Source organism: Microtus pennsylvanicus, chromosome 6, assembly GCF_037038515.1.
Source record: "Microtus pennsylvanicus isolate mMicPen1 chromosome 6, mMicPen1.hap1, whole genome shotgun sequence".
NCBI lineage: Eukaryota > Metazoa > Chordata > Mammalia > Rodentia > Cricetidae > Microtus > Microtus pennsylvanicus.
In genome coordinates, this window is record NC_134584.1 from 96,374,430 (window position 1) to 96,402,286 (window position 27,857).

At 42.8% G+C, this 27,857-nt stretch overlaps 1 protein-coding gene across 1 annotated transcript in view; it reads left to right on the top strand.

The window, feature by feature from the left end:
* The first annotated feature begins 518 nt into the window (after positions 1-518).
* Nup93 (nucleoporin 93) overlaps positions 519-27,857 on the top strand; it is a 103,875-nt gene continuing 76,536 nt past the window's right edge. The window contains exons 1-2 of the mRNA XM_075976940.1: positions 519-597; positions 16,603-16,795. Of these exons, the coding sequence (XP_075833055.1) occupies positions 16,617-16,795 (179 nt within the window). The 5' untranslated portion in view covers positions 519-597; positions 16,603-16,616. The remainder of the gene's footprint in view (positions 598-16,602; positions 16,796-27,857) is intronic.

The following is a 27,857-nucleotide window of genomic DNA, read 5'->3' on the forward strand; positions in this document are numbered from 1 at the left end:
TCTCCTGGAAACTCTGAAACATGCTTTCATCTTCCACCTTTTAGTCGGAATGTCACCTAGGAAAAGCCTTCCCTGGCTATTCAACCATTTTCTTCAATTAGTTTGCATTTCAGCTCCTAGCTCTCCTAGTAACTCCTGCAGTTACCTATGTTTTATTTCCCTGCCCAGGCTGAGAACTGCTTGAAGCCAAGGATATTTTGGCGGTGGAAGTCACCACGTCCTGACCGTCTAGAATAAGCCCTGGCACTTGGCTGGAACTCTACAGAGGATGGCAGATCTCTCTAGATTTGTCCAGCTAGAGGGACTGTAGAAATGCTTCTTCTAGTGCCGTCAACTCCAACCACGTGGGCGGGGAGGAGGGCGGAGCTCCCTTGACTAACTTGCAACGACAGCTCCGCCTCAGGCTCCGCCCCAGCCCCGCCCATGTCCGTGTCCGCTCTCGCTGGTGTCCATAAAGTTTATTTGGCGGCCCAACGCGCAGGGGCTTCTGGGAGCGGACCTCCTCGGCCAATCAGGAAGCGCGGGCGAGCGGCGCGAGAAGCGGCGGTGGCGTAGTGCAGCAGCCGGGAGCAGGCGGCAGAGCGGCGGCAGAGCCAGGTAAGGAGTGCGAGCCGCGGGTGGTCACGTGGCCCCGGGTTCTTGGCCTGGCCCCGAGGCTGATCGGGACCCCGTCCGGAGTTCGTAGCCACGAGGCTCGCGCTTCCTGCCTTGAGTCAGCTGGGAACGACGCCCGGCGACACCTCACCGAGTGCTGTGACTAGGCTCTTCCGAGCGTGGTCCTCCCCACTGGGGCGCGATCGCCACGCCCACCCGCGCTCACGGCTGCCAGGCGTCACCGGGCCTGGCTGCGCTCTTGGGGGGCTGGGGTCGTCCTTCCAGAGAATGGCTCTTCCGAGTAAAGGGAGACGACCCAGCGAAGCCCTGTCAACTCTTGTCCCCTCTACTGATAATCCAAAAGGATGCTAATAGTTGCCACTCCGGCTGGCTCACCTGTCTCTGGGTACCCTGCATCCTGTCTTCTGTAAGGGATCCCGAAGTATATTGGGTTTCTTTTGAAAGAACATCACAGCGTGTTGGGCTTGCTGTCGCTTGTCAAAGGGAGTTTGAAGACAGCATGGTCTATGTTAGACCCTGGCCTAGTCCTGCCCCCCCCCCCCCCCCCCCGATGGCTTTCAACACAAGCAGAGGTCAGCGCTGGAATTCCGTTTGGGGACACATTTTGTGTTGTGTCTGTACCCCAAACCTGTAACTGTACTAGGAACATTCGTTTATTTCATAAAAATACCCAAGCATCTTTTCTCCACATTTAGCCACTGTCCATGTGTTTGGGCATTTTTACTTTTATTTTTTTTAATTTATGCTGAGCTCTCCTAGCTTTAAATTCCTGTGCATTAGGCTAAGAGCCTGTATTTATATTTTCAGCCTAGGCTCCTCCTTGACCCTTATACATCTTCAGATTGTCTGATCACCTGCTGAAACAGAGCATAAAGATAGCAAACTCCCTTCTGTTTTCCTCCGCCAAACGGCTCCTCAGCCTATTGATTGATTGATTGATATTTTACTTGGGGGGGGGGTAGGTTTTCTGCTGTGCATCCCAGGCCTGCCTTAAACTTTGATCCTCCCATCTTAGTTTCCTCTGTGCTTGGGTGACATTCGTGCGAAATGAAGTCTAGCAGTATTTGCCTGCTGCTGTCCTTTCCCTCCTTTTCCCTCCCCTTCCTCCTCCTCTTCTTGTATTTGGGAGACATTCCAAGGCTTTGTTAGGCAAGTACTGTACCATTGAGCTACACCCCTAGTCCCTCGTTCCATTTTCTCTCATTAGTGATATAAAAAAGGGTCCGACCAGCAATCTTTGAGTCTTCATTGGTTGCTCCCTCTCTTCCCGCCAGTCCGTATTCAGTGTTTGCCACCAAGACACAAGTCACTATCACTTCTCAGTTGCATTGTTGAATTAGTTTTTCATCTGTGCCTCCTGCTTTTGCCTTGCTTTTTCACCAGCAGCTAAAGATCTCGTCAGATTATACCCCCACTCCCAAGCTGAATGTGCTGGTGCATGCTTGTCATCCTGGTGCTTAGGAATTTGAGGCAGGAGGATTTCAAGTTTGAGGTCAGCCTGGACTACAAGTGAGATTCTGTCTGAAGAATCCTCATTTTCCCTAACTCTCCAGTAAGTCTTCTCATACTAATAGTAATAATGATAAAAATAAGCTCCCCGTAGTGAGCTGAAGCACAATTAATAAAAACTCAGAGAGAGAAATTGAGGTTCAGCCTGAAGGTCTCAAAGGCAAAGATCCTGGAGGCAGGATCGCCATTTTGAACTTAGGTTGAGGTAAGAGCCAGTGGCAGGCTGCTTTGCTTTTTGGATCTTGAGGTTGAACCCCAATTTCTCTCTGAGTTTTTATTGATTGTGCTTCAGTAAGCTGTAAGCCTTTCAAGTAATCTGACCCACGCTCTCTTTGTCTGCTACCCTCCTGTTCAGCTGCTGGACATGTTTTGACTTCAGGGCTTTGCTCTTGCAGTTGGATGTCTGCTTTGCCTGTCTTCTTACTTGGAGTTTTTATTAGAGGTGCGTGAAGGTGTAAGATTCCTGTCTTCACTGCTTTAATTGTTCTTAGCAGTTAGCTTTTACATGTTCCATGTATTGTTTGTCTTCTCCCTGTAGAACATGAGTGGCTAGTCCCTTGGTCTGGCACACAGTAGAGTAGATAGGTGCTCAATAAATATAAAATAAACGAATGTTTTTGATATCATAGGCTTGAAGATGTGGTGAATGAGACAGGCTTGCTATTCCTTTGAAGGTATCACATAAATAAACAATAAACACGTAAATATAAAATGTAGTTCAGGACTAGTTTTAAAGGTCTAGAACTGTAAGGAGCACTTGCCTACCATGAGCAAGGCTCTGGGTTTGATCCCTTGTATTGGAGGAAGGGACAGGGATATTGAAAAAGAGACCTTAATGAAACAAAAGTAAACCATGGGAATAGCAAGAAATTTTCTGGCAGTGGGAGCAGCAAGTGTAAAAACCATGAAACGGGGACAGTTGGAGCTGTGGTGAGCTTGGACCCCAACCCCCATGTGTTGCTGTGTGTATTCTATAAGTGTATGTTTCCATGGAGGCCGGAAGAGAGTGTCATATTCCCTGGAGCTAGAGTTTCAGACAGTTGTAAATCTTTGGTGTGGGTGCTGGGAACTGAATTAGGACTCTCTAAAGAACAGTAAACCTAACTGCTGAGCCATCTCCCCAGCCCCTCAACCTACAAGGTAGCTGTATCGAGGCGGTGAGGAGGTGTCAGAGGAAAGATTAGGAAGTGAGAGGACCCAGGTCTCTTAAGATTACAGGTCATTTTAATTAGCAGATTTTGCTTCTTGGGGTTCAGAGTTAAGTACCTGTGAACCTTCTCCTACAGGAAGACATTTCTGGAAAAAGATGGTCACAGTGACTCCACTGGGGAGGAGCAGATAGAAGGTTCAGAGTAATCAGGAAGGGCCTTTGGGGTGGAAGACCTGCCCTGTGACTTGGAAGTAGGCATAGGAGCTCGCTGTGTCTGGGGTGGGGATGTGTGTCCTGACAAGTACTGGAGAGCGAAGGGGAGAACTGCATAAGGTACCCCAGGAGCGGAGAACTGCCAAGGTATGGCTGGGAGAAGTTGAAGGTTGCAGCTGTGTCGAAGCCTGAACACTTATGTAGGGGTTGAAGGTGCCCCTGATGAGTCTAAGGTGGGAGGTATTCTGGAACAGCCACTTTGGCCATGGAGAGAATGAGTTAGAAGAAATGGGAGGTTGCTGAGGTAATCAGGAGGAAGGCACAAGGTCAGAACAGTATGAGAAGTAAACTTGGAGATAGTATGGGCTCAGGTGAGAGGGAGCAGATGGTTTCTGGCTAAATTGGCTGTTACAGGGACCCAAGGTGAAGAGCTGGAATTGTTGCTGGCACCCATAGATCAGGCAGGTACCGGTATCAGGTGGACAATTAGAAATAATTGCTTTGGAGAAAGAATCATAACTCAGAGATGCAGGAGTCTTTGTTTTGCCTTCATGGTCTTTCCATAGCTGTATCTCTTCTGTCTCAAATAACCTAAAGCTTGAAATATTTGTAGCCTCATATTTTGTTTGTGTTTGAGGCATGCATGTGTGTGTATTTGTGAATGTCAGAAGTCAGGGTGCTTTAAGTAGCTGTTGGGTATTTGTCTCTATCATTCCACTGCAGTTTTTGAGATAGTGGCGCTCACTGAGCCTGGAGCCTACCGGCTGGCCAGACTGGTTGTCCAATGGATCAGCAGGATCTACCTGTCAGTGTCCACCTCCCTCAGTGCTGGGGTCAGACTGGTACCACCACACCCAGCTTTATATGTGACTGCGAGGATGCAGACTCGGATCCCCATACTTGTGCCACACACGCTCTCCCCAGTCAGCCACCTCAGGCCACTGCACACGTACTCCACCAGTGCACTCAGATAGTAGCCTAATCCCCCAAACTACCAGAAAAATCTCAGACACTACCAGAAATTTCTTTCCTAAATCCCTGTGTTGGTCTGTAAGGTCCACTAAAGGTCCCCTCTCCTAACAGTGATTTTGGAGTGTCTTTGGTGTATGAGTTCATGGCACTAGAAATTGGTGTGTGAAAACAAGCAGGACAAGTACACCAGACTCCAGGATCCTACTAGGACGTAGATGTTGGATTACCAAACAAGTAGCCATGTGCCTGGTATTGATTAGCTTCTTTAAGGGTAGAGTATAGAAGTGTGGGACTGATTTAGCTGGAGTGTCTTAGCTTCTTCATAAAGAAGACCCATGCACAGAGACCGAATGGAATAAGGGGTTAGCCTCATTGACGTTTAGGGACGAATGCACTGTAGATGCAGACGAAGTGGTGACTGTAGAAGCCAGTGACAGCCATGAGTTTAGTGTATTTGAAGAACCAACAGGAGGTCATAGAGCCAAAGCACATAGTCGTGGGGAAAAGTGTAGCAGGAGGGCAGGGGTCAGTACAGGGACAGATGGTGGAATCTCACGGCACACTCAGATCTCATGCGTGCTAAACAAGCCCTATTGCTGAGTACCACCTGCCTCAGCCTTCTGGGTAGCTGGGATTACAGGCAGGCGCCATCACATCTGGCTGGACTGTAGTTTACAGATGATGTGAGTTAGTGAAGGTTTAGTTAGCCCCCCCCCCCAAAAAAAAAGCCCACATTTTTTTTTGTAGTTCTGAAATTTGAAACTAGGGCCGTGAGCATGCTAGGCAGAAAATATACTGGGTAGCGAAGGTGTCAATGTTAGGAACAGGGAAACCAACCCTGGAGGCTACTGTGTCACCTGGATGTGATGTGTGCAAGTGGAGTAGAATGGTAGTGGTGGAATAAACAGAAGTGGGCTCATGTGTTTGTGTGTGTTAAGAATAAATGGACTCATGGTAGGTACCATCATGACACACATGGGGGAGTCACATGGTAAGGCAGGAAGCCAGGGAACAGGGAGGGTTTTCCCACTAGGCCCAACCTCCTACAGGTTCCATCACTCTAAACATTGCCACACTGGGACCAAGCTCTTAGCCCATTGATCTTAGCATACTTTGACCATAACACACATCTATCTAAACCATAGTATTAGGTTGAGACTTGAATTGACCTTACTAATGTTTATTTATTGAATGGTTATTATGTGGCAGGGGAGGGAGTGAGTTTTAAAGATGAGTCACAGAGGGAGTAATTCCCTTGCCCAGAGTCTCAAAATATAAGGCTGAACTAGCTGTTTGGAGCTTGAGTGATTGTTTTTGTTTGGTAAAAGTGTGAATAGAAGTCAGGGCAGGGCAAGTAAAGGGATGTTCATGGACAGTAAATCTGGTGATCGGATGTCAGAGTCCAAAGCAGTCTCTCTGGAATGCATCCCTGTGAGTGGGGCCCAAGAGGGTTCCTGAGCAAGAGCACTATAAGAAAAGTGATGTCAGAAAAACAGTAGGTTGACAGGAGGCAGTGCCTAGTGTCGCACAAGGGCTTGAGCTTAAGGAATGACAGCCAGGCCTTGTGAGAAGCCAGCAACTGCAGTTGGAACATCTTGTAAGAATCTAAATGTTCCATTTGGTCTTTTCAGGTAGGAGGTGAATAGAATTTGGTTTCAAAGTTTTTACTAGGCATTAGCAGTAATGTCTAATACCTACCTGTTTCTTTCAGAAAGTTTCTTTGAGGCTGATAAGATAGATCAGCGGATAAAGGTTGGGTGCTTAGCCAGAAATTTCAACTGGACTTTGTTTTTTTTTTTTTTTTTGGTGCCGTGACTCGTGGACTTCGTTTTTTGTAACCCAGCATTCTGGAGGCAGAGGTAGGATTCTGTTTTCTAGGCCAGTTTAGCTACACGACAAGATCTTGTCAGAACAAAACAAAGCACAGTTCACCCTTCTGAAAGGGTTTGTCTTTCTGCTTTGGAAATTGGAGGTTTATGCATGGTTGGGTGTTGGTGAGGGTCTTGTTAATGGCTACCATCTTGCTCTCACTGTGCACACATGGTCTCTCCTTGGCAAATGCCTGAGGGGGAGTGGGTGGGAGAAGGCTAGCTCTTTTATGATTTAATAGACAGGTACCAAGTGCATCTTATGGGCCCTACCATTTATCACTTTATTTAAACTTAATGCCTCCCAAAGGCCTCATTTCTTTATGTCATTCCATTGGCATAATTTTGAAGGGCCACAATTCAGTCCACAGTACCCAGAAGGGTCTGCTATGCTCACTCCTCATCAGTACTCCATCTGAGCCCCTGGGTAACCAGTATTCTGGTTTCTAGCACAATAGATTAGTTTTTTTCTGTTTTTAACTAGACTCATGTAGCTTGCCTCCTTCATTTTGAGAGGGAATCTTGCTGGTAGTATAGACTATAATTTGATCTTTTCCATTGCTGTATGATATACTAGGGTATATACCACCTTAAAAAACACAAAATGCAATAATTTTGTGTATACAGTGATTTTTAAATTATTTTGAGGGGGAAGGCTCTTAAGTTGTTGTTACTGCCTAATAAATCTATATTGTTTTTCTGATATTTAAAAAACATATGCATTTTTTCCAGGGGTCATAGTGTCTCTATGTGTACCTTTGAAACCTACTGTGCTTGATACTTTTATGTCACCTTGACACAGCTGGAGTCATCTGAGAGGAAGGAACCTCAAATAGCAAAATACTTCCATAAGATCAGCTGTAAAAAAGCCTGTAGGGCATTTTCTTAATTAGTGATTTATAGTGTGGGTGATGCCATCTCTGGGCTGGTGGACCTGGATTCTATAAGAAAGCAGGCTGAGCAAGCCAGTAAGCAACACCCTCCATGGCCTCTGCCTCAGCTCCTGCCTCCAGGTTCCTGCCTGCTTGAGTTCCTTTGATGATGGACTGTGATGTGGAATGGTAAGATGAATAAACCCTTTCCTCACCAAGTTGCTTTGCTCATGGTGTTTTATCGCAGCAATAGTAACCCTAACTAAGACACCTATCTTGGTTTACAGAAGGGTTTCTCAGCTTAGAAACTATTAATATTTTGGATCAATTCTTTGTGAGAGGTGTGTGTTATAGGATGTTCAGCAGAAACCCTGGCCTCCACTCTCTACATAACAATAATATGTCTTCTACTGAAATTGTGACATTCAAAAGTGTCTTAGTTAGGGTTTTATTGCTGTGAAGAGATACCATTACTATGGCAACTCATAAAGGAGAATTGGAACTGGCTTACAGTTTAGAGGGTTAGTTTATTATCGTCATGATGGGTGGCATGCAGGCAGACGTGGAATTGGAAAAGGAGACTGAGCCACAGTGGGCATATCTTGAGCATATAAGACCTCAGAGCTTGCCCCCACAGTGACACACTTCCTCTAAAAAGGCCAATAATGGTACTCCCTATAGGTCAAGCATTCAAACACATGAGTCTGTGAGGACCATTTCTATTCAACCCACCACAAAAAGTGACTCAGAACACTGACACATGGCCCCAGGAGGCAAAGTTATGTATAGATGAGAACCAGAGTCAGCGGCCTTTAGACTGCCTTGGTCACCTGTCTGTTTACGCCAGCTGGAAGATGGAGCCTGCTTTATTCCTAGGGTAAAGAATTTGTGTCACCTCTAAAGTAGGACTGCTCCTTCTGAGGAGTTTAAAGGTGAGTCTAAAGACAGACAGTGTCTATGTGGCAGTGAGGGCAGTCGCTTAGAAATTACCCTGCATAGTGCAGTTCCAGAGTGAGAGGGTGGGTGTGGGGTGGAGCTCCTGGGGTCTGCTCTTGTGCTTTCTATTTCTAGCTAGGACTTCTGCCCCAACAATCTGGAGTTCACCAGAAATGTCCTTATGTAAAGTCCTTAGAAAGTTCATTTGTGTTTTTGTGTGCTAATGGATTACTCTCTTTGCTACCTGGAGATGAACTAATACAAGTGGCATTTTCTGACACTGTACATTCCTTACTGCAAACACCAAGACTTCCTGGGCAGTGCTTACCCAGATCCTTTTCTGTGTGGGTTCCCCAGAAGACTATGTCTAGAGAATTATCCAACAACCTTGTTTTTAAGAGTACATGCACACATGTGTTCCTGTGTGTAAATATAGGCTTACATACCATGGCGACATGTATGTTGGTCAGAGGACAGCCTCTGGTGTTGGTTCTCTCCTTCCACCATGTTTAAGATGGAGTCTTTGTTCTTTTTTCTGCTGAGTATGCCAGGCTAGCTTCTGAGAATTCTGTCTCTGCTTGCTGTCTCCCCTTAGGAATGCTGGGATTCTAGATGCTTGTGCTATTACAGACACTCTTACTAAGTATCAGGGTTCTACTTGGGTTCTGGGGATTTGAACTTAGGTCTTATGCTTGTGGGACAGTGTTCTATTTCCCCAGATCCTCCTAGTTCCAATGTTTTACAGTTACACAAAATCATAATTAACATTTTTCTCAATTGCATTTTATTTTCGTATTATGTATGCACTCATTTGTGGTCACAAGTGCAAATGTGAACGTAATTGCAGCTGTGACTGCTTATGTGGAGGTTAACGAACAGCCTTCAGGAGTTGGTTCTCTCCACCATGTGATCCCAGGGACTGAACTCAGACTGTCAGGTTTAGCTGCTAGCACCATTATCCCCTGAGCCATTTTACAGGTCCTTGGCTCCTAAAAATTATTTTTATTTTTTTGAGTGTTTTGCTTACATGTATGTTTGTGTACCACATGTGTGCCCAATGCCCTCAAAGGCCAGAAGAGAGCCATGGATCCCCTGGAACTGCAGTTAGAGATGGTTGTGAGCCACCCTTGTGTGCTGGGAATCAAACTCAGGTCCTCTGGAAGAACAGCAAGTGCTCTTAACCACTGAGCTGTCTCCTTACCCCACCCCCATTAGGTTTATTATAATTCTTTTATGTGTATAAGTAGTTTTAAACTTTTTAAATTGTAATTTGTGTGTGTGTTAAGTGTTTTGACTGCATGTGCGAATGTGCACTACATGCATTTTTGGTGTCCAGTGAGGCCAGAGAGGGCTTGCATTCCCTGAAACTGGAGTTATAGGTGGTTATGAACCGCCATGTGGGTGCTGAAATCCTCTTAACCATTGAGGGAACTATCCAGCCCTTTTTTCTTTTTAACTGTTTAAAGTTTTTAAAATTAATTTTGCTATGTGGATTTGGCAGTTCATACATGTAATCCTAGCACTTGGGAGGCTGAGGCAGAAGGATCACCTTGCGTTTAAAACCACGCTGGGCCACTTAATGATTTCCAGACTAGTGGTTATAGAATTAATGAGATTCTGCACAACAAAGAAACGAAACAAAAAATACTACTGCTTTTCTTTGTGGGTCATGTCTAACCCCCCACCACACACACACACACACACACACACATTTTTTTCTCTATGTAGCTCTGACTGTCTTGGAACTCATTTTGTACACCAGGCTGGCCTTGAACTCAGAAATCTAGCTGCCTGCTATGTATAAATTTCCCATTGTGTGCATGTGTGCGCGCGCATGTGTGTGTGTGCGCGCGCGTGTGTGTGTGTGCATGGGTGTGCATGTGTGCGTGCGTGTGTGCATTGTGTGCATGCATGTTTGTGCATGTGTGTGCGCATGTGTGTGTGCTAGAAGTCAGTGTTGGTTGTCTTCTTTTTACTACTTTCCATTTTATTCTTTGAGACTTGTTTCAACTTGGATCTTATGCATTTGCCTAGACTGACTGGTAGGGCAGAGTGCTTCCTTCCCCTAATCCTTACTTCTTCATTTCCCAGTGCTGGGAATGAAGGTATATACCACTAGGCCTGGCTTTTTAAGTGGTTGTTGTGGGGGGGGGGGTCCAGAATCAGGTCCACATGTTTGCGTAGCAGGCACATTCTTTATCCACCAGTCCATCTTCCTAACTCCCAATGTCTGTCTTTGACAATATCTCCCAAAATATAGTAGTGCTAATTGCCTTTTTTTTTTTAAGGGTGGACGAGCTTTGTGGTTGAAAGAGATAGTATTTGGGTACATGGTAAAATTAGAATTATGCTGGTACTGAGTACTGTTTGATTATATAGATGTGAGTTGTGGTTTGAATGAGATGTCCCTCCATAGTTGTGAGCATTTAAATACTTGGTCCCCAATTGATGGCACTGTTTAGAAGGAAGTATGTCACTGGAGGTGGGCTTTGAGGTTTATTTTTATTTTTTGTGTGGGAATGTTTTCCTGAATGTATGTTTGTGCACCATGTGCATGCATACAGTGCTCATGGTGGCCAGAAGGGACATCAGATCTCCTGGGCTGGAGTTATAGGCTGTTGTGAGCCACCATGTGGGAACTAATAATTGAGCCCAAGTTCTCTGGAAGAACAGTGAATGTTCTTAACCTCTGAGCCATCTCTCCAGCCCCTCATTTAATCTTTTATTTAAAAGCACTGGGGATCAGAACCAGGACTGTGTGTGCTAGAGAAGTGCTCTACCCTGAGTTGCATCCCCAGCCTTCATTTGCACCTGTTTACACTATTAGAGCCTAGTGCATGTGTGACTTAGCCAGGTGCTTAGCACTAGCATCAAACCATGACTTACCAGTTTAGACACACTTCCAGGATTAGAAAAGCTGCGAAGGGTTTTCATGTCTTTAAATCATTGAAAAGACTCTAAAAAGGATAATATTTCATGTTAAAGTAATATGAAATTCAAACTGTAACATATGTTATTAAGTTTTGCTGGCAAGCAGACATGCTTATTTGCTTGCATGTTCTCTGTAGCTATTGTCAAGCTACAGTGACAATGTTGAGTAGTGACAGAGACTGGCCTACGAAGCCTGAGACAATCGTTCCCTTTCCCTTGCTTCTAGGAGACTAGCCACACTTGAGCTGGCTAGCTCTGAGGTCTTTTATGCTTCCCTTTGTTTCTTCTCAGTTTGGAGGTTCTGAAGACTCTGGTCTCTGGAATGTGTTCTGGGAAGAACAGGTTCAAAACAGAGCTACTGAATAGTAGCTATTTCTGGGATGACCCAATGGTCCTTTTTGCTTTTGAGAATGTTATGTAGTCCAGGTTGGCCACAAACTGTAGCTATATTACTTTTCTGGTTGCTGTGGCACAGTACTGTGATGAAAGCAATGTGAGGGAGAAGGTTTCTCCGGGCTCTCAGTTTGGTGGAGAAGTCATGATGGCAGGAACTGAGGGCTGGTCACTGCATCTGCAGTCAGGAAGAAGAATGAATACTGTGTTTCACTGGCTTTCTCCTTTTCACTTAGTACAGGATCTCAGGCCATGGAGATGTATCACCCATATTTAGGTTGGGTCTGGCTGCCTCAGTTAACCCACTGGAGATAGTTCGTCTCTGAAATACCCAGACACTGACCTAATCCAGACGATCCCTCACAGGTGTGTCCCGAAACTTGCATCCTAGATGACTATACGTCCTTTCAGTTGGTAATCAATAGCCAAGGGTGCTTTGGATTCCTCATCCTCCTGCCTCCAAATGCTTAGATTAGAGGCACGTGCCAGCCGTGCTCCGTGTAGTAGTCTTGAAATACCTCGGTGAACCCTCAGTTTGGGAGTTGTCATAAGGCCCGGCAGGTGAAAGGAGTATTCTGCTTGTGGATGGGACTTGCTAGTAGTACTAGAAACAGGTGAGAACGTGTTTATACAACAAGCAGAAATATCTTGAGACCAAGGTTGAGGCCACTTCGAAGACTGCTAAAGGTACCATTTTATGAGGACACTGACTTAGGATGGTTTACAAGTGCTCAGTAGTTTGAATATTTAGATTTCTGCTCTTTTCTGATTTGATTATTTAACGTGGTTACTTTGAGAAAATATGGAAATGACCATGTTGTTTCATAATTAAAACTCCACGTTTTATTGCACCTGAATTGAAATAACTGAACTATTTTCACTATCTTTATATAATGACTTCATTTTACCATATATGCATTGTATGGCAGTTTTACTTAATTTTCTGCTTGCTGTGACCAAATAACCTGGCAAGAGATAGTTTAAAGGAGAGAGTTCATTCTGTGTCTGGCTGGGTATGTCAGTTTGCCACAAGCTAGAGTCATCAGAGGGGAGGGAGTCTCAATTTGGAAAACGCCTCCATATGATAGAGCTGAAGGCCTTTTCTTTTCTTTTCTTTTTTCTTTTTACTTAACCATCAGTCTTTTATTAGATACTAGATCACTGTTAATTTTTCACACATTAAAATAAAATGATAGTGATAGTTTAGCACATAAATCTTGATGCCACTGAATATTTCTCTTTATTCTGGCTGCTGAGTATTTCTTTAACAATATATTTCTAGCTATTGCTCTGGCAAACACATAGTTTCTATTGATTACCAAGTTGACAGGATCTAAAATCATGTAGGAGACAGATTAGTGGGCATGTCTGTGAGTGATCTTCCGTATCACACTGATTCGAGGTGGCAGTTGTTTCACTCATTCCACAGAGGATCTAGATTGGATCTTCAGGTTTACATTGCAAGGGCGAGCCACCTAGCTGATGCTAAATGTCTGTATTTGAAAAAATGCATCATATACCTTAAAAACATTCATTCATTCATTCATTTTATATTTTATTTTATTTTATTTTTGGTTTTTCGAGAAAGGGTTTCTCTGTGGTTTTGGAGCCTGTCCTGGAACTAGCTCTTGTAGACCAGGCTGGTCTCGAACTACAGAGATCCGCCTGCCTCTGCCTCCCAAGTGCTGGGATTAAAGGTGTGCGCCACCACCGCCCGGCTTTATATTTTATTTTATAGATGTTTAGCTTACATGTATGTCTGTGCACCATGTGTTTGCCTGGTGCTGGTGGAGAGGTAACTAGAAGAGGGTGTTATACCCCTGGAGCTGGAGTTACAGATGGTTATGAGCTGTGTAGGCATTTTCTTAATTAGTGATGGATAGGGGATGGGGAGGGCCCAGCCCACTGTGGGTGCTACTATACCTGGACTGGTTGCTGAGTTCTATAAGAAAGCAGGATAAGCAAGCCAGAGAGAGCAAGCCAGTAAGCAGCACCCCTCCACAGCCTCTACATCAGTTCCTGCCTCCAGGTTCCTGACCTGTTTGGGTTCCTGTCCTGGCTTCCTTTAATGATGAACAGTGATGTGGAAGTGTAAGCCAAATAAACCCTTTCCTCCCCAACTTGCTTTGGTCATGGTGCTTCGTCTCTGCAGTAGAAGCCCTAACTGAGACATTGGCTGAGAGCTGCATCCCATCATGCCAGGGAAGGAGTCACAAGCCAGAGCTTGAGTGAATAGACTGAAGCTGGTCTTTACCTGCTGAAGTGCCACAATGTGCTCTAAAAAGCACCTCTACCCGCGACCAAGTGGTCAGACACATCTCTGTTGGGAGCATTTCACATTCAAACCACATGTACTTGCATCCACCTCTTTTAAGAATGTTGATGTGCCCCATGGTGCATACATTGTTTAGACATTGAATGGCAGATGAATGCAATGCAAGCCAGCATGAGAAATTATGAACTTCAGTTATTTTCTCAGCATCTGTTGACCCACCCTGTGGTCAACAAGACTAAGTCTTGAGGTTCAAAGGATCTGAGTGGGGTACTAGGAGACCCCAGACCTTTGAGCCTGGAGTAGTGCAAACAAAGCACTTCTTATTTTTATTATTAAAGAAAGCACAACATGAGGTGATGTTTACAGTTAGCTTATGCAAATACAAGTACCATGGGGGAATGTACCTGGTGTTGTGTCTTACCATCTTTGGTTATGTGAAAAGAACCAAGAACAATCCTCCCAGGCCTTTGCCTTTCCCACAGAGATAATGTGGACATGCCAGGCATTTCCTTTATGTTCCTGTTTTTTTAAAAATTAATTTAAAATTAAAGGTGTGTGCCACTACTGCCTGGCTAGTTTTAGTGTTTTTAAAGAATTATTTAGGGAGCTGGAGAGATGGCTCAGAGGTTAAGAGCATTGCTTGCTTTTCCAAAGGTCCTGAGTTCAATTCCCAGCAACCACATGGTGGCTCACAACCATCTGTAATGGAGTCTGGTGCCCTCTTCTGGCCTGCAGGCATACACACAGACAGAATATTGCATACATAATAAATAAATAAATAAATAAATAAATAAATAAATAAATATTAAAAGAATTATTTATTTTTAAATTTATGTGTGCTTTTGGTTTAAGACTTCCAGTGGATATTGTGTGCTGGCATTGCGGTGCACACCTTTAATCTCACACAGGAGGCAGAGACTGGCAGATCTCTGAGTTTGAAGCCAGCCTGGTCTACAGAGTGAGTTCCAGGAAAGACATGGCTGCACAAAGAAACCCTGTCTTGCAAAACAAAACAAAAGCAAAAAAAAAAAAAAAGAAAAAAGAAAAAGAAAAAAAAAAGAACCCCAAATACAAAATAGTTTCTTTCAGAGTATCATATTGAAAACATTTTGGTTTTCTTCATGAAGTTCTAAGTTGACTTTAATCTTTAACAAAAATCATTTACACTGTAAGTCTTTAAACTTCCTAGAAAATTATGCACACATACACACACACACACACACACACAGTACAGTTCACTGCACCTGACTATCACTGCTTGTGGGAGAATGAAGATGGCAGAACTAAAAGTTTCACAGTCTCTTCTCACCACCGCTTGGCACTATTTTTGTTTTAACCTTGCAACCTGCCTTTAAATTTAATGTCCTTTAATGCTCGTCTTAAAAACTGCTTTACCTGAGGAATCAAGTTTGAAAAATCTCAGCATGCATCTCACAACCCCTGTAACTCAATCCCCAGAGGATCCAAAGCCCTCATCTAGCCTCTGTGGGCACCCATACCCACATGGTAAACACTCACATAGATACACAAACACACACGTCAAAATAAGTCATTGTTTGTTTTTTCAAGACAGGGTGTCTCTGTGTTAACAGCCCTGGCTGTATTGAAACTCACTTTGTAGACCAGACTGGCCTTGAATTCAGAGATCCACCTGCCTCTACCTTCTGAGTGCTGGGATTAAAGGTGGGCACCATGCATGGCAAATAGCAGCACTTTCCTAAACGATTTTTTTTATGTGTATGTTTGTTTTGCCTGCATGTATGTCTGTGCACTATATGTATGCAGTTCCCTCAGGCCAGAAGAGGGTCTCGGATCCCCTGAAACTGGAGTTAGAGTTGGTTTAGAGCTGACATGTGGGTCCTGGGCAGTCAGTGCTCTTAACCAGCTGCTGATCAGCTGTATGTGTGTGTGTGTGTATGTATGTGTGGAGTCATAACATACCACGTGTGGAGGGCAGAGGAAAACTTGCAGGGGTTGTTTTTGGAGTCAGTTCCCTCTTTCCACCATGTGGGTCTCAGGAATTGAAAGCTGATCGCAATAGCAAATGCACCCCACCTGTTCAGCCACCTTCTGAAGCCGTGGAGCAACACTCTTGACAGCACTTTCCATTGGTTGTTAGAGAAGCAGGTGGCTTTGTCATTTATGCTTACTCTTAAGTTAGGTGCCATTATAAATGTAACTACTGTTAGTAGCTGCAGTAACAAGTAAGATGTCCTACGGAATGAGGCCTTCAGTCACCTTGTGAGGTTGTGTAAATGAAGACCAGGCATGAATAATAAAAGAATATCTTGTATGTTAATGAAGACATGGTTGTGTCAGAATAAAGTGAGGCTGAGTTAGAAGATACATGGCATTCCTCTGGTCTCAGGTCAGCCAAATCATTGCAGGGTGTGTGCTGGGTTTATATCTGAGTTTCCATGGTTTGGAGTTACCATGAAAATCCTATGACATAAGGCCTTAGGCTATAGCAATTCCTTCTTAATGAGGCCTTCTTCCCTCAAGATAAATGGAGAGATTGGAAGTATAGAGGGATTGTTCTTTAGGCTTTCTGGAACTTGCTGCAATGATACTCATTTCCTTACCTGCTTTGGATTTGCAGGAGGAGGCAGGAACTCTGGCCTGTGGCTTAATATGGCTTGTCTTTGACCTGCTGGTGAAATCAGCATGCACAGAAATGATCTGTCCGCAGTCCGACTCATTTTCTGTCAGGCCTGTTCTTGGGCTGTGTTCAGGAACACCTCCTGTTGTTGATGAACTGTGTCCCTTTCAGTTTACAAAAAGTCCTGGAGGTTTATTAATCTTGTAACAATTGAAGCAGCGATGGAAACCTCTCTCCTCCTTGACATAGCTCTTTTTTCTTTCATGTAGCACCTGCATCTCCAATGGATACTGAAGGGTTTGGTGAGCTCCTTCAGCAGGCTGAACAGCTTGCTGCTGAGACCGAAGGTATCTCTGAGCTTCCACACGTGGAACGGAATTTACAGGAGATCCAGCAAGCGGGTGAGCGCCTGCGTTCCCGTACCCTCACACGCACATCCCAGGAGACAGCAGATGTCAAGGCGTGAGTATTGGTGGGGAGGTGCTGTTGGCTGGGTAGTTTGGGGGCAGGAACAGTTTCTTCTATGGCAGTCACAACTGAATCTCTGAGTCAGGAACTGCCTCTCTCGGGTTTTAGAGTTCCAGCCACAAAACTGCACGAGAGCCCATATCATCTGCAGAGGTGTGAAGGTGAAGTGGGTGGAAGAGTTTTCTGTATAAAGTGCTCTCAGTAGTTCCTGCTTGGGTCCATGGCTTTTGAGCCATAAATAGCCTCTTTGAGTGTGTTAGATGTGGGCCGTGCACGGAAGTGCTGCCCAAAGTGTATTAGATGTGGGCCGTGCACAAAAGTGCTGCCTAAAGCCAGAAAGCACTCAGCTCTGAAAAGTTTTCGAGGGTGATTGGAAAAATTGATGAATGGTCAGTGAGGAGAAGCCATCAAGTGAGGAGTGATTCTGTCTGCTTGTTGCCAGTGACCCCAGGGCTGCCTCTGAAAGGCCTTCAGCTGATTGTACAGCAGGAAGGTGGGCAAGCCCCAGGAGAACAAAAGTTGGAGGAAAAATGCTGACTGGCGGGGTCATACAGCATAGCAGGATAGGATGATGGAGTGTGCAGAGGATCCTGGTTGGGCAAAACAAACACCCAATGAAAATTCAAAACCAAACGCTTTCTTTGAGAAATGTGATTTAATGGTTATTGATTGTGTTTTAGAAACTTCCTTACACATTAAGTCTTTGCATCAAGACTGATCCCTATATTATAGTTGAACAGCAAAGGTTCAGAGAGGGCTGGTAACTTGCTTAGGTTACATACACAGCAGGTGAGTGGTGAGCCAAGATTCAAACCCAGTGAGACTGAGTCCAGAATTTCTGTATTTCTGGAAGGGGCTTGGAGAGAGAAGGTTGAAGAGGGTGCTTGTAGTGAGCTTTTGGCAGGTTCAGAAAGTCGCAAAGATTATGTATAATTCAGGAAAATGTTGGTTTAGTTCTCATTCTGTGAACGTGAGAAAGACTGGTGCTAATGAGAGGCATTGTCTTAGGTATTTAGTAAATGGAAGGCTGTGTTCCTTTCCTATCTGAGAACTGAGCGTCTGGTTGCTCTTTGGAGTCAATAGTATGCTGTGTACGTTCTGCAGCCTTCTCTAGAGTATTGTTTTTTAAAATACTAGTTTTGATTCTGTTGACATTAATAAAGACAAGTCAGATGAACCGTGGCAGTTTCTTTGTGCTTGTGTTTATTTGTTTGTTGTTTTTTTGAACTATCTAGCCTTGTAGCAAAATGCTGCTCATAGCTAACCTACCCTGAACTTCCAGCAACCAACCAGCCTGTAGATATTTCTCCTAACTTGCCTTCCTGGCAGGCTCCAAACTTCTGTTCCTGACTGCTTGCAGTTGCCCTAATTTAAGCAGGCAGCCTCTGCTTGTGCAAAGATGCTACAGGAGCAAAAGCCCATGGATACCCGCTGAGTTGCTATAGTTATAATTTAATTGCATCAGCCTTACAGCCCATTAAGAGCAAAAAGGGAAAATGTTTTCTTGGTAACAATTATCACTTATATTCTCTTTCTTGTAAATTTCCATTCTTCCTTGTCTCTTCTACCTTAAATCCATTATTTTTGGGAGGAGGGAGTTGGAACATTGAAAGAATGGATATAGGGTGGGGCAGGAGCTTAAAAAGAAACCAGAGGGCTGATGACTGTATTTTTCCATCTTCTTGATAGGCAGGGATACAAAGTATGATGTGAATATTTTAGTGCCTGCTGGATGAGGGCAGAACAGAGAACTGAGTAGGATTTTTTTTTTTTGTTGTTGTTACATGAATTAAGTTTTGAAAGAAAATTCTGTCTTTAAGGTTTTAGTTGGGATTGTAGATTTAAGTCTGACCCGAGTTCTGTGATTTTTTTTTTTAATTTTTAAAAAAATTATTATATGTGTATGGGTGTTTTGCCTGCACCACACGCATTTTTATTTCTAAAGGAACAGACTTTTTTTAATTAAATCTTACAATTTCCAACTGGCCTACAACACACTACTCTCTTGCCTTGGCCTTCTGAGTAGCTGGGATTATAGGTGTGTGCCAGTACTTCCAGCTCTAAGGAACAGCTTTGGTGCCATTTTTGTATGTGTGTTCTTGATCTTTTAAAATTGTGGAGTTTTTTCACCACACAAAGAGAATATGCCTGGTGTATATAAAGCAGGGTTTGCAGACTGTGGCCCATGAGCCTGCTACCTTTTACATCTTACTGGAACATGGCCTTACTTATTTTATATATTGACTGTGTGATTTTTTTTGCATAGCAGAGCTGAATGATTGCAATAGATTAAATGGTCTGCAAACTGAAATGTTTGCTGTCTGTTTCTTACAATATAATCTTACTTACTCCACGTGAGAGTAATCGAGTAAATGAACACCCACGTGTATATTTCCATTAAAATACAGAATATTATCAGTGTCAGTGAGTGTCCTTCATCATTTGTCTCCCCACGTTTTTCAGCGGAAGTAGACCTGTAATGAGGAGGCGGTGGGCTGCGTTCCCGTCCAGACCCCGGTAGCTTATGCCCCAAAATAACAGCACACAAACTGTGGGTTTTTTTTGTTTTGTTTTTTTATTTTTTTGGTTTTTCGAGACAGGGTTTCTCTGTGGCTTTGGAGCCTGTCCTGGAACTAACTCTGTAGACCAGGCTGGTCTCGAACTCACAGAGATCCACCTGCCTCTGCCTCCCGAGTGCTGGGATTAAAGGCATGCGCCACCATCACCCGGCTACAAACTGTATTCTTTTAAACACTGCCCGACCAGTTAGTTCTAGCCTCTTATCGGCTAATTCTCACATCTTGATTAACCCGTTTCTAATAATCTTTGTAGCACCATGAGGTGGTGGCTTACCGGCAAAGTTCAGCATGTCTGATCTGGCGGCTGGCTCCATGGCATCTGACCTACTATGCTTCCTTTCTCCCAGCATTCTGTTCTATCTACTCCACCTATCTAAATCCTGCCCTATCAAAAAGCCAAGGCAGTTTCTTTATTAACCAATGAGTAACACATAGACAGATGACCCTCCTCCATCATAGACCAATGTATTTTTTTCATTAAAACTGAAGCCAAACAACCTAGAGATGTACAAAGAAAAAAAATGGTGATCACTCTTTTCCCCTAACCTTATCCTCCAAGTTATTAATTTGCCTAATCTTTTATAATGTTCTCCATATCATGCAAAGTATATGCTAACACAGTTTGGCCAAAGCTGCATAGTAAATAAAAATTTTCTTGTGATAATTCCATGAAACTTCTTTTTGGCCACTTTGTGTTTATTAGGTACAGTGTCGTCATTTAACAGGAAGTCAACCCAGTGAAAGCAGTGCCATCTCTATTCTCTTAAGGAAAGTCAGATAGTAAGTGGGCAACAGGATTCAAATTTAGCTTGATCAATAGAAATCCCTTTTGGCATTTGCTATAAGGTACTTTCTGTTCCCAGAGAATTGATGTCATTACTCTCCTGACTTTATTATCAAAGTTTGAAAAGTAGGAGAGGTAGGGATTTATGTTCATGGTTGGAAATAAATATATTTAAGATTTTTCAGTGAGTAAATTGTAGGTGAGGTTTGATACCCTGCCCCCCACTTCTTTTCCTCTTTGTTCTTTGTATGTACTGGGAACAGCTTTTGTTTCTTCTCTTTTGGGACTCTGGAGTGTGAATCCATCTTCTGTGACTTTCTGATTGTGTAGAGCTGTCCTGACTTTTATAATTGGGGCCAGTCAGAGGCAGGGGACTTTGGGACTTTTCTACCCAAATGTTGGGCTAGAGGTATAGCTTAGCGGTAGAGTTCTATCATACAAAAAGTTGCTGGTATAACCATCCCTACCTAAGTCCCCACTTCTGCCATAAATCTTTCTCTCTTCCTCCTCCTCCTCCTCCCTTATCAACATTTCTGCATATTTTAAGATGTGTTCCATTTGTTTAACGATGCAAATATGTGTTGCATCTCTTATGCTGCATTTGTTTAACTGTATAAAGCTGCGTTACTTTGCCTGCCTAAAACAGCTGACTGGTCTAAGAAAGAGCTGAACAAACAATAGGACAGTCAGAGAAACCCTGTCTCAAAAAACCAAAACCAAACCAAAACTTTTTTAAAAATCAAAGAAAAACCAACTTTTGAGACAGATGTGGCAGCTCATACTTTTAATTTCAGGACTGTAGAAGTAAGAAAGGGGACCAAGAATTCCTGGCCATTTTGAATTGCTTATATAGCTACAGGAGAGCCTGGGCAACATAAAAGGAACTGAAGAGAATGGTCATCTAAGTGGCACCTACAAGAACTATGCATCATATAGCTTATGCTCTGTCTATGCTATGCTCTTCACCATGATGACTGACCTGAAACTGTAAGAAAACCCCCAGTTAAATGCTTCCTTTTATAAGTTGCCTGGTGGTGCCTCTTCACAGCAGTAGAACTTAGTTATGACTAAGACATGCCTATAATTTTAGCACTCTAGAGGGTGGAGGCATGAGAGTCAGAAATTCAAGGTCATCCTTGTCTGCACAAGTTCAAGATCAGTCAGGGCTACCTGGGCTTCAAAAGCAAACCAACAAATATTCTTGGCCTTAGATTTGGCAGAGCCATCTAGGATATTAGGCCAATAGGATATATCAGAAGAAAAAAAAAGATCAGCTCAGTTTTATCAAAATGAAACATTTGTGCTTCAAATGCAACTGTCAAGAAAGAAATATGTTTTAGGGGAAAACATTTTCTATTAGGCTGAGTAACTTTGTGGTGGTTTTAAAGAAACAGGCCCCACAGGGAGTGGCACTATTAGGAGGTGTAGCCTTGTTGGAAGAAGTGTGTGACTGTTGGGGTGGATTCTGGGGTCTCCTTTGCTCAAGCTACTCTCAGAGCGGTAGACAGTTCCGTTTGCCTGTAGATCAAGATGTAGAACTCTCAGCTCCTCCAGCTCCATGCCTTCCTGCATGCCACCATGTTTCCCACCATGATGATAATGCACTAAACTCTGAAACTGTATGCTAGCCTTAATTAAATGTTTTCATTTGTAAGAGTTGCTATATGATGGCATGTGCCGTTAATCCCAGCACCTGGAGGCAGAGGCAAGTGGATTTCTGTGGGTTTGAGGCCAGCCTGGTCTACAGAGTGAGTTCCAGAACAGGCTCCAAAGCTGCAGCAAAATCTTGTCTCCAAAAAAACAAAAACACAACACAACAACAACAACAACAAAAAAACCAAATTGCTATGGTTATGGTGTCTCCTAAGAGCAATAGAAACCCTAGCTAAGACAAACTTGTTTTTTTAAATATTTATTTATTTATTTATTATGTATGCAATATTCTTTCTGTGTGTGTGCCTGAAGGCCAGAAGAGGGCACCAGACCTCATTACAGATGGTTGTGAGCCACCATGTGGTTGCTGGGAATTGAACTCAGGACCTTTGGAAGAGTAGGCAATGCTCTTAACCACTGAGCCTTCTCTCCAGCCCCTAAGACAAACTTGTATCAGAGCTTTTAAAAATTTATTGAGTCTGTGTGAGCGTGTGTCTGTGTTTGTGCATGTGCACGTGTATATGTATGTTTGTGTGAGCGTGTGTCTGTGTCTGTGTTTGTGCATGTGCACGTGTATATGTATGTTTGTGTGAGCGTGTGTCTGTGTCTGTGTTTGTGCATGTGCACGTGTATATGTATGTTTGTGTGAGCGTGTGTCTGTGCATGTGCACGTGTATATGTATGTTTGTGTGAGAGTTAGAGGACAGCTTGCCAGGGATCAAACTTAGGTTGAGCTCGGTGGCAAGAACAGTCAGTGGGTACACTGAACCAACTCACTGTAGTTGGGTTTTGTTGTTTTTAACCCTTTTGCACTTTTGGGGACCCGCCACCCAGTCCCCAATTTAATCACACGGAGGCTTATTGTTACTTATAAATGCCCGGCCTTGCCAAGCGGTGGTGGCGCATGCCTTTAATCCCAGCACTCGGGAGTCAGAGGCAGGCAGATCTTTGTGAGTTCGAGGCCAACCTGATCTATAAGAGCTAGTTCCAGGACAGGCTCCAAAGCTACAGAGAAACCCTGTCTTGAAAAACCAAAAAAAAAAAAAAAAAAAAAGGCCCAGCCTTAGCTTGACTTAATACTAGCCAGCTTTTCTTAACTTAAATTATCCTGTCTATCTTTTCAGTCTGGGTTTTTATCTTTCTTTATTCTGTATACCTTTCTTTACTTCTTACTCCATAGCTGGTTGTGTGGCTGGGTGGCTGGCCCCTTGAGTCCTCTTCTCTTGCTCCTCTTCTTTATTCTCTCTGCCTATCCTTTCTCCTGCCTGGCTATTGTTTGTTCAGCTCTTTCTTAGACCAGTCAGCTGTTTTAGGCAGGCAAAGTAACACAGCTTTACACAGTTAAACAAATGCAGCATAAGAGATGCAACACATATTTGCATCGTTAAACAAATGGAACACATCTTAAAATAATATTCTATAACAACTCACTGGCCCATGTTTTATTTCTTTTTAGTCTTTTAGAATTTATTCATAAAAAGACAACTTAATTTTACGATGGCATAAGATCATTGTCCAATAAGTGCCATTAGTTACCAGAGAAGTACATGTCAGATACAGTGTGATACCGCTTCATACCTACCAGGATGGTTCTAACCAAAAGTACTTGTAATAGTGTTGGTGAGAATGTGCAGAAAGTTGAAAGAATCTGGGTGAGTCTTTCTTCATGCACTGTTGGTAGGTTTGCCTCTTTGGAAGATAGTTCAGAGTTGTTACCACATAACCCAGTGATTCTGTTTTTAGGTATAAATCCAAGAGATGTAAATGTGTCTACACAAAACTTGTACATGAATTTTAATGGCAGGTGTCGGCCAACTGATAAATAGATGCACAGAATGTGGCATAACCGTGTAATGGGATCTGATTTGGCAAGAAAAGGGCATTAGGTATGCTTACACTTAATGATTTAACATATGCTCTACACGGATAACCCTAAGAGTATAAGTAAAAGAAACTGGTTACAAAAGATTACATATTGTATGATTGTGTTTGAGTGATGTCCAGAATAGGCAAATCTGCAGGAAAAGAAAAATAAATGAGGGCTGCCATATTTAGGGGGTAGTGAATGGGGAAATGGGAACTGATTACTGATGAGTAGAGATTTTCTTTTAGCAGCAATGAAAATGTTCTAAAATTAATTATAGTGATGGTTGAATAACCCTGAGTATACTTAAAAAGTTTCCACTGAATATTATACTGTTAATGGATGGATTGTATAGTAAGAAAATTATATCACAAGCTCTTTTTTAAAGAGTAAATGATACGAGCTGGTGAGATATGGCTGAGCCATTAAAGACTAGGTTCACAACCAAAAAGAGTACATATTTGCTGACTTTAAAAAAGGAAATGCTTTGAAAATACTTAAGATTTGTCTAAATTGAACATGGTTAAGACAGACAGGGAAATGACTATCACGAAGGAGGTCCCCCCCCCCCCACAGATCCCTAAAAACAGGAGACATGGTATTCCATATAGCTATACTCACCAAGTGAGTACTGGGATTGTTGGGGAGCCAGATGGGTCGGTCATACTGTTGAAGGGCTTGATCCAGAATGCTGTAATCTCAAAAGTTGAAACCTTGAAATCCTCAGTTCCCCAAACTATAATCCTGGTAGTTGGAAAAACTGCCTCACGAGAAAGGTACAAAGCCAAGCTCTTGAGAAAGATTGGGCTTGCACTACAGTGATGATGAAAGCCTCACTTAAAGATGCGTCATTCGTCAGCATTTGCATTCATTTCAGCTGATAAAATTCCAGGAGGTTTTAATAAATGAAAGCCACAATTGCCGAAAGAAGCCAGCAGCTACTAACTGCCTCAAAAATAATTATGTGTATGGTAGTCCATCCCTCTTGATGGAAGTGTGACCAGAACAAATAGCAGCAACAAAACAGTGGCTCCTGCATCTGATCAGACCTCTAGCACTTGCTTTGAATTTATCTTTATATCAGTAATTATAAGTGACAACCACACGATTTTTTTGAAGTGATTATCATCAGACTCTATCCCAGAGCTGTTGAATCAAAACCAGCATTTTAACAAATCAGGTGATTCATATGTATAATTAAATCTGAGTTACATTGTTTTACAGGACACATCCAAACTCTTCCACAAAGATATTAGAAGGGAAAAAAAATGAGATAGAGGGGAAAACCTATAAAGAAAAAAAGATTTAGAAAGCATCCCAGTCATCTACAAGGTCTTATTTGGCACTCTTTCAGATGAACACAGATTTTCAAATTATGAAACAATTGGAAAGTATCTTCAATCTACCATAATCTATTTCAAAATAATCTGAGTGGTAGAGGAAAATAGGTAGAACAAGTGGGATAGGATTGATCATATCTGTGGATTGTTGAAGCTGAGTGATAGGTACAAAGAAATTCAATATTTTAATTTTGTGTTCTAATCACTTTAAAAAAAAAACAGCCAGAAAAGAGAGACTGACTAGGACAATATAGTCTTAAAGGAAGTGTTGGTGAGGATGTGGAAATTGTGTATTCCTGGTGGGGGTACAAAATGGTGAAGCTACTTTTGAAAATGGTCCAGGTTCCTCACAAAATTCTTATTTAATCCAACAGCTCTGTTCCAAGGTCTATATCTAAGAGAAATATAAACATTCAGGCAAAACCTGTGTGTAGGTGTTCTGAGCCACATTTTTTTCACGAGAGTGAGAACCTTAGAAGCAGCCCAAATGCCCACTGATTGAATAAATTGATACATAAAATGCGGTATAGTATAAAATACAATGAATTCTTAATATATACCCTGGGTAGATGACCCTCAAAAACATTTCACTAAGAGAAAGACACCAGTCATAAAAGACTATAGTATTTTTCCATTTACATGTGTTGTCAAGGTCTCACAGGTGAAAAGGGAAGCATTTCTCATGATAGGGCCTTCTTTTGGGGATGATGAAAATATTCTAAAATTGCTGATGGTGATGGTCATATACTTCTATACGAAGATATTTAAATTACTAAATTGTACATAAACTAACTGATGAGTTTTGCGGTAAGCAAATTCGTATCAGTAGAACTGGTGCAAAAGGAGGGAGAGTATTATACTAATATTTTTCTTTGCCCAGGAGTAATCAAATTAGGTCTTTGGGAAGAAGTCTTTGTAGGTGATTCTGATGTGCCACCAGGCGAGAAGCACTGAAGAAGGACTGTGAGGAGAGAGATGTCAGATATGTCAGCTTAGAAGGGAAGCCTCAGGGATGGTGTCCTAGTTGACCCAAAGGAATTAATAGCCTACAGGGAAGAATTGTCTGAATTAGCATAATTCTATCATTTTTGCCAGAATACAGTTAGGCATAGGGAACCCCTTTTTCTTCTCGGAGAAAACTGTTAGATTGTGATTGAAAATCTTGACTTACACTCATAGGCATTATGTGTGGGCTCAGATGCCTTAGCATCAGCCTCCCTTCCTCCTCTTTCATCCCCATCATCATCATCTTGGGTCTCATTTGCTCTGACTTTCTAACTTCTTACTCAAGGTAAAAACATACTTCATTGGTGACATTTTGGGGTACCAAATCACAGTACAAAAATGGTAATCTGATAAACGTAGGCAAGGAGGCACATTTTCTGTTTCTTGAATTGAAAGGCACAAAAGCAAGACTTCCAAAAACAAAAACATACACCTGGTGCAGGCGAAGTTTTCTTGTCCTGGGAGCCTCTCCCAAATAACTGACATGAAGACTTAATATTAATTATACATGTTCAATCAACAGCTCAGGATTGTCACTAGCTAACCCTTACATTTAAATTAACCCATATTTCTTATCTATGCTTTGCCATATGGCTTGGTACCTTTGCTCAGTGTGGCATGCTCATCTTGCTTCTCCCTGCTTCTGCTGGCGACTCCTCAGACTCTGCCCTTTTTCCTCTCAGCATTCTCTCCCTGTCAGACCATCTCACCCAATTTCTTCCTGCCCAGCTATCAGCCAGTTTTTTATATTAATAATGAGAGTAGTACATGTTCACAGAATACAGAATGATTATTCGACAGTGGGCTGGAGAGATGGCTTAGAGGTTAAAAGCATAGTTGCCCCTCTAGAGGACCTGGGTTTGCTTCCCAGCAGCCATGTCAAGTGGCCTGTGAATCCAGCTCCAGGAGATCCAGCAACCTTCCTGAGCACTGGTGTATACGTGGCATTTGTGCACACATCAGTGAATAAAAATAAAAATAAATCTTAGAAAAGCTGACCTAACTTGCCCAAGTTTCTTTCTTTCAAAGAGCTTTAGATATTAGGGAAGATCTGTTGGTTTTTTGTTTTGATTTTTGAGAGAAGGGCTCTTTTTATAGCCCGGATTAGCCTCGAGCTTACAGTCCTCTGCTTTAGCCTTTCTAGCTGATGTACAGTTTTCTGGTTTATTTTATATTTTAAATTTGTTCATTGTTTTGTTGCCTAGAGAGGAGAAATGGAGTTGACTATATTCTCATTTCTCTTCAGAAGCTTTTATTGTTCAGAAAAAAGCTGTATTCTTGGCTAAGCAAAAGAGAGGGGATTTGAAGGTGCAGTGGCATGGTACCTGGATTTTGAAGACAAGCCATGCAGAACTAGCCTTTGATTCTGTTTTGACTGCCCCTGAGTAAGTTATCTGCTACTCCAGAGAGTTAGTTTCCTCAGTGAGCATTTGGACCTGCTACTCCTGAAGTTAAAATGTGCTTTACTGACTTTCTCTTCAGAAGCTGTTAAACATGGAGAGGTGATGAAGGGTTTGTATTCTAGATCTAGGGCTGAATAATTGCATTTATCTCAAGGGGTTTCTAAAAGTGTTTGGAGCTGACTGTGGTGTTGGTATTATTCTATTCTATAACGAGGTTCTCCCTCTAATTCAGTCATTACTAGAACTTGGATATCTTACTCCCAAATGCAGTGTGTGTCTGCTGTTTCAGTTCCTAGACCTTTATGGGCAGGTAAGAAATCAGCCGTACAACAGGACCTGGCCAGAATATGGAAGTGTTCTAGTTAGGTGCTCTACCATTTGCTCTGGCCTCTTCCTCTTACTCCAAGATAAGAGGTTTTGAATGAAAA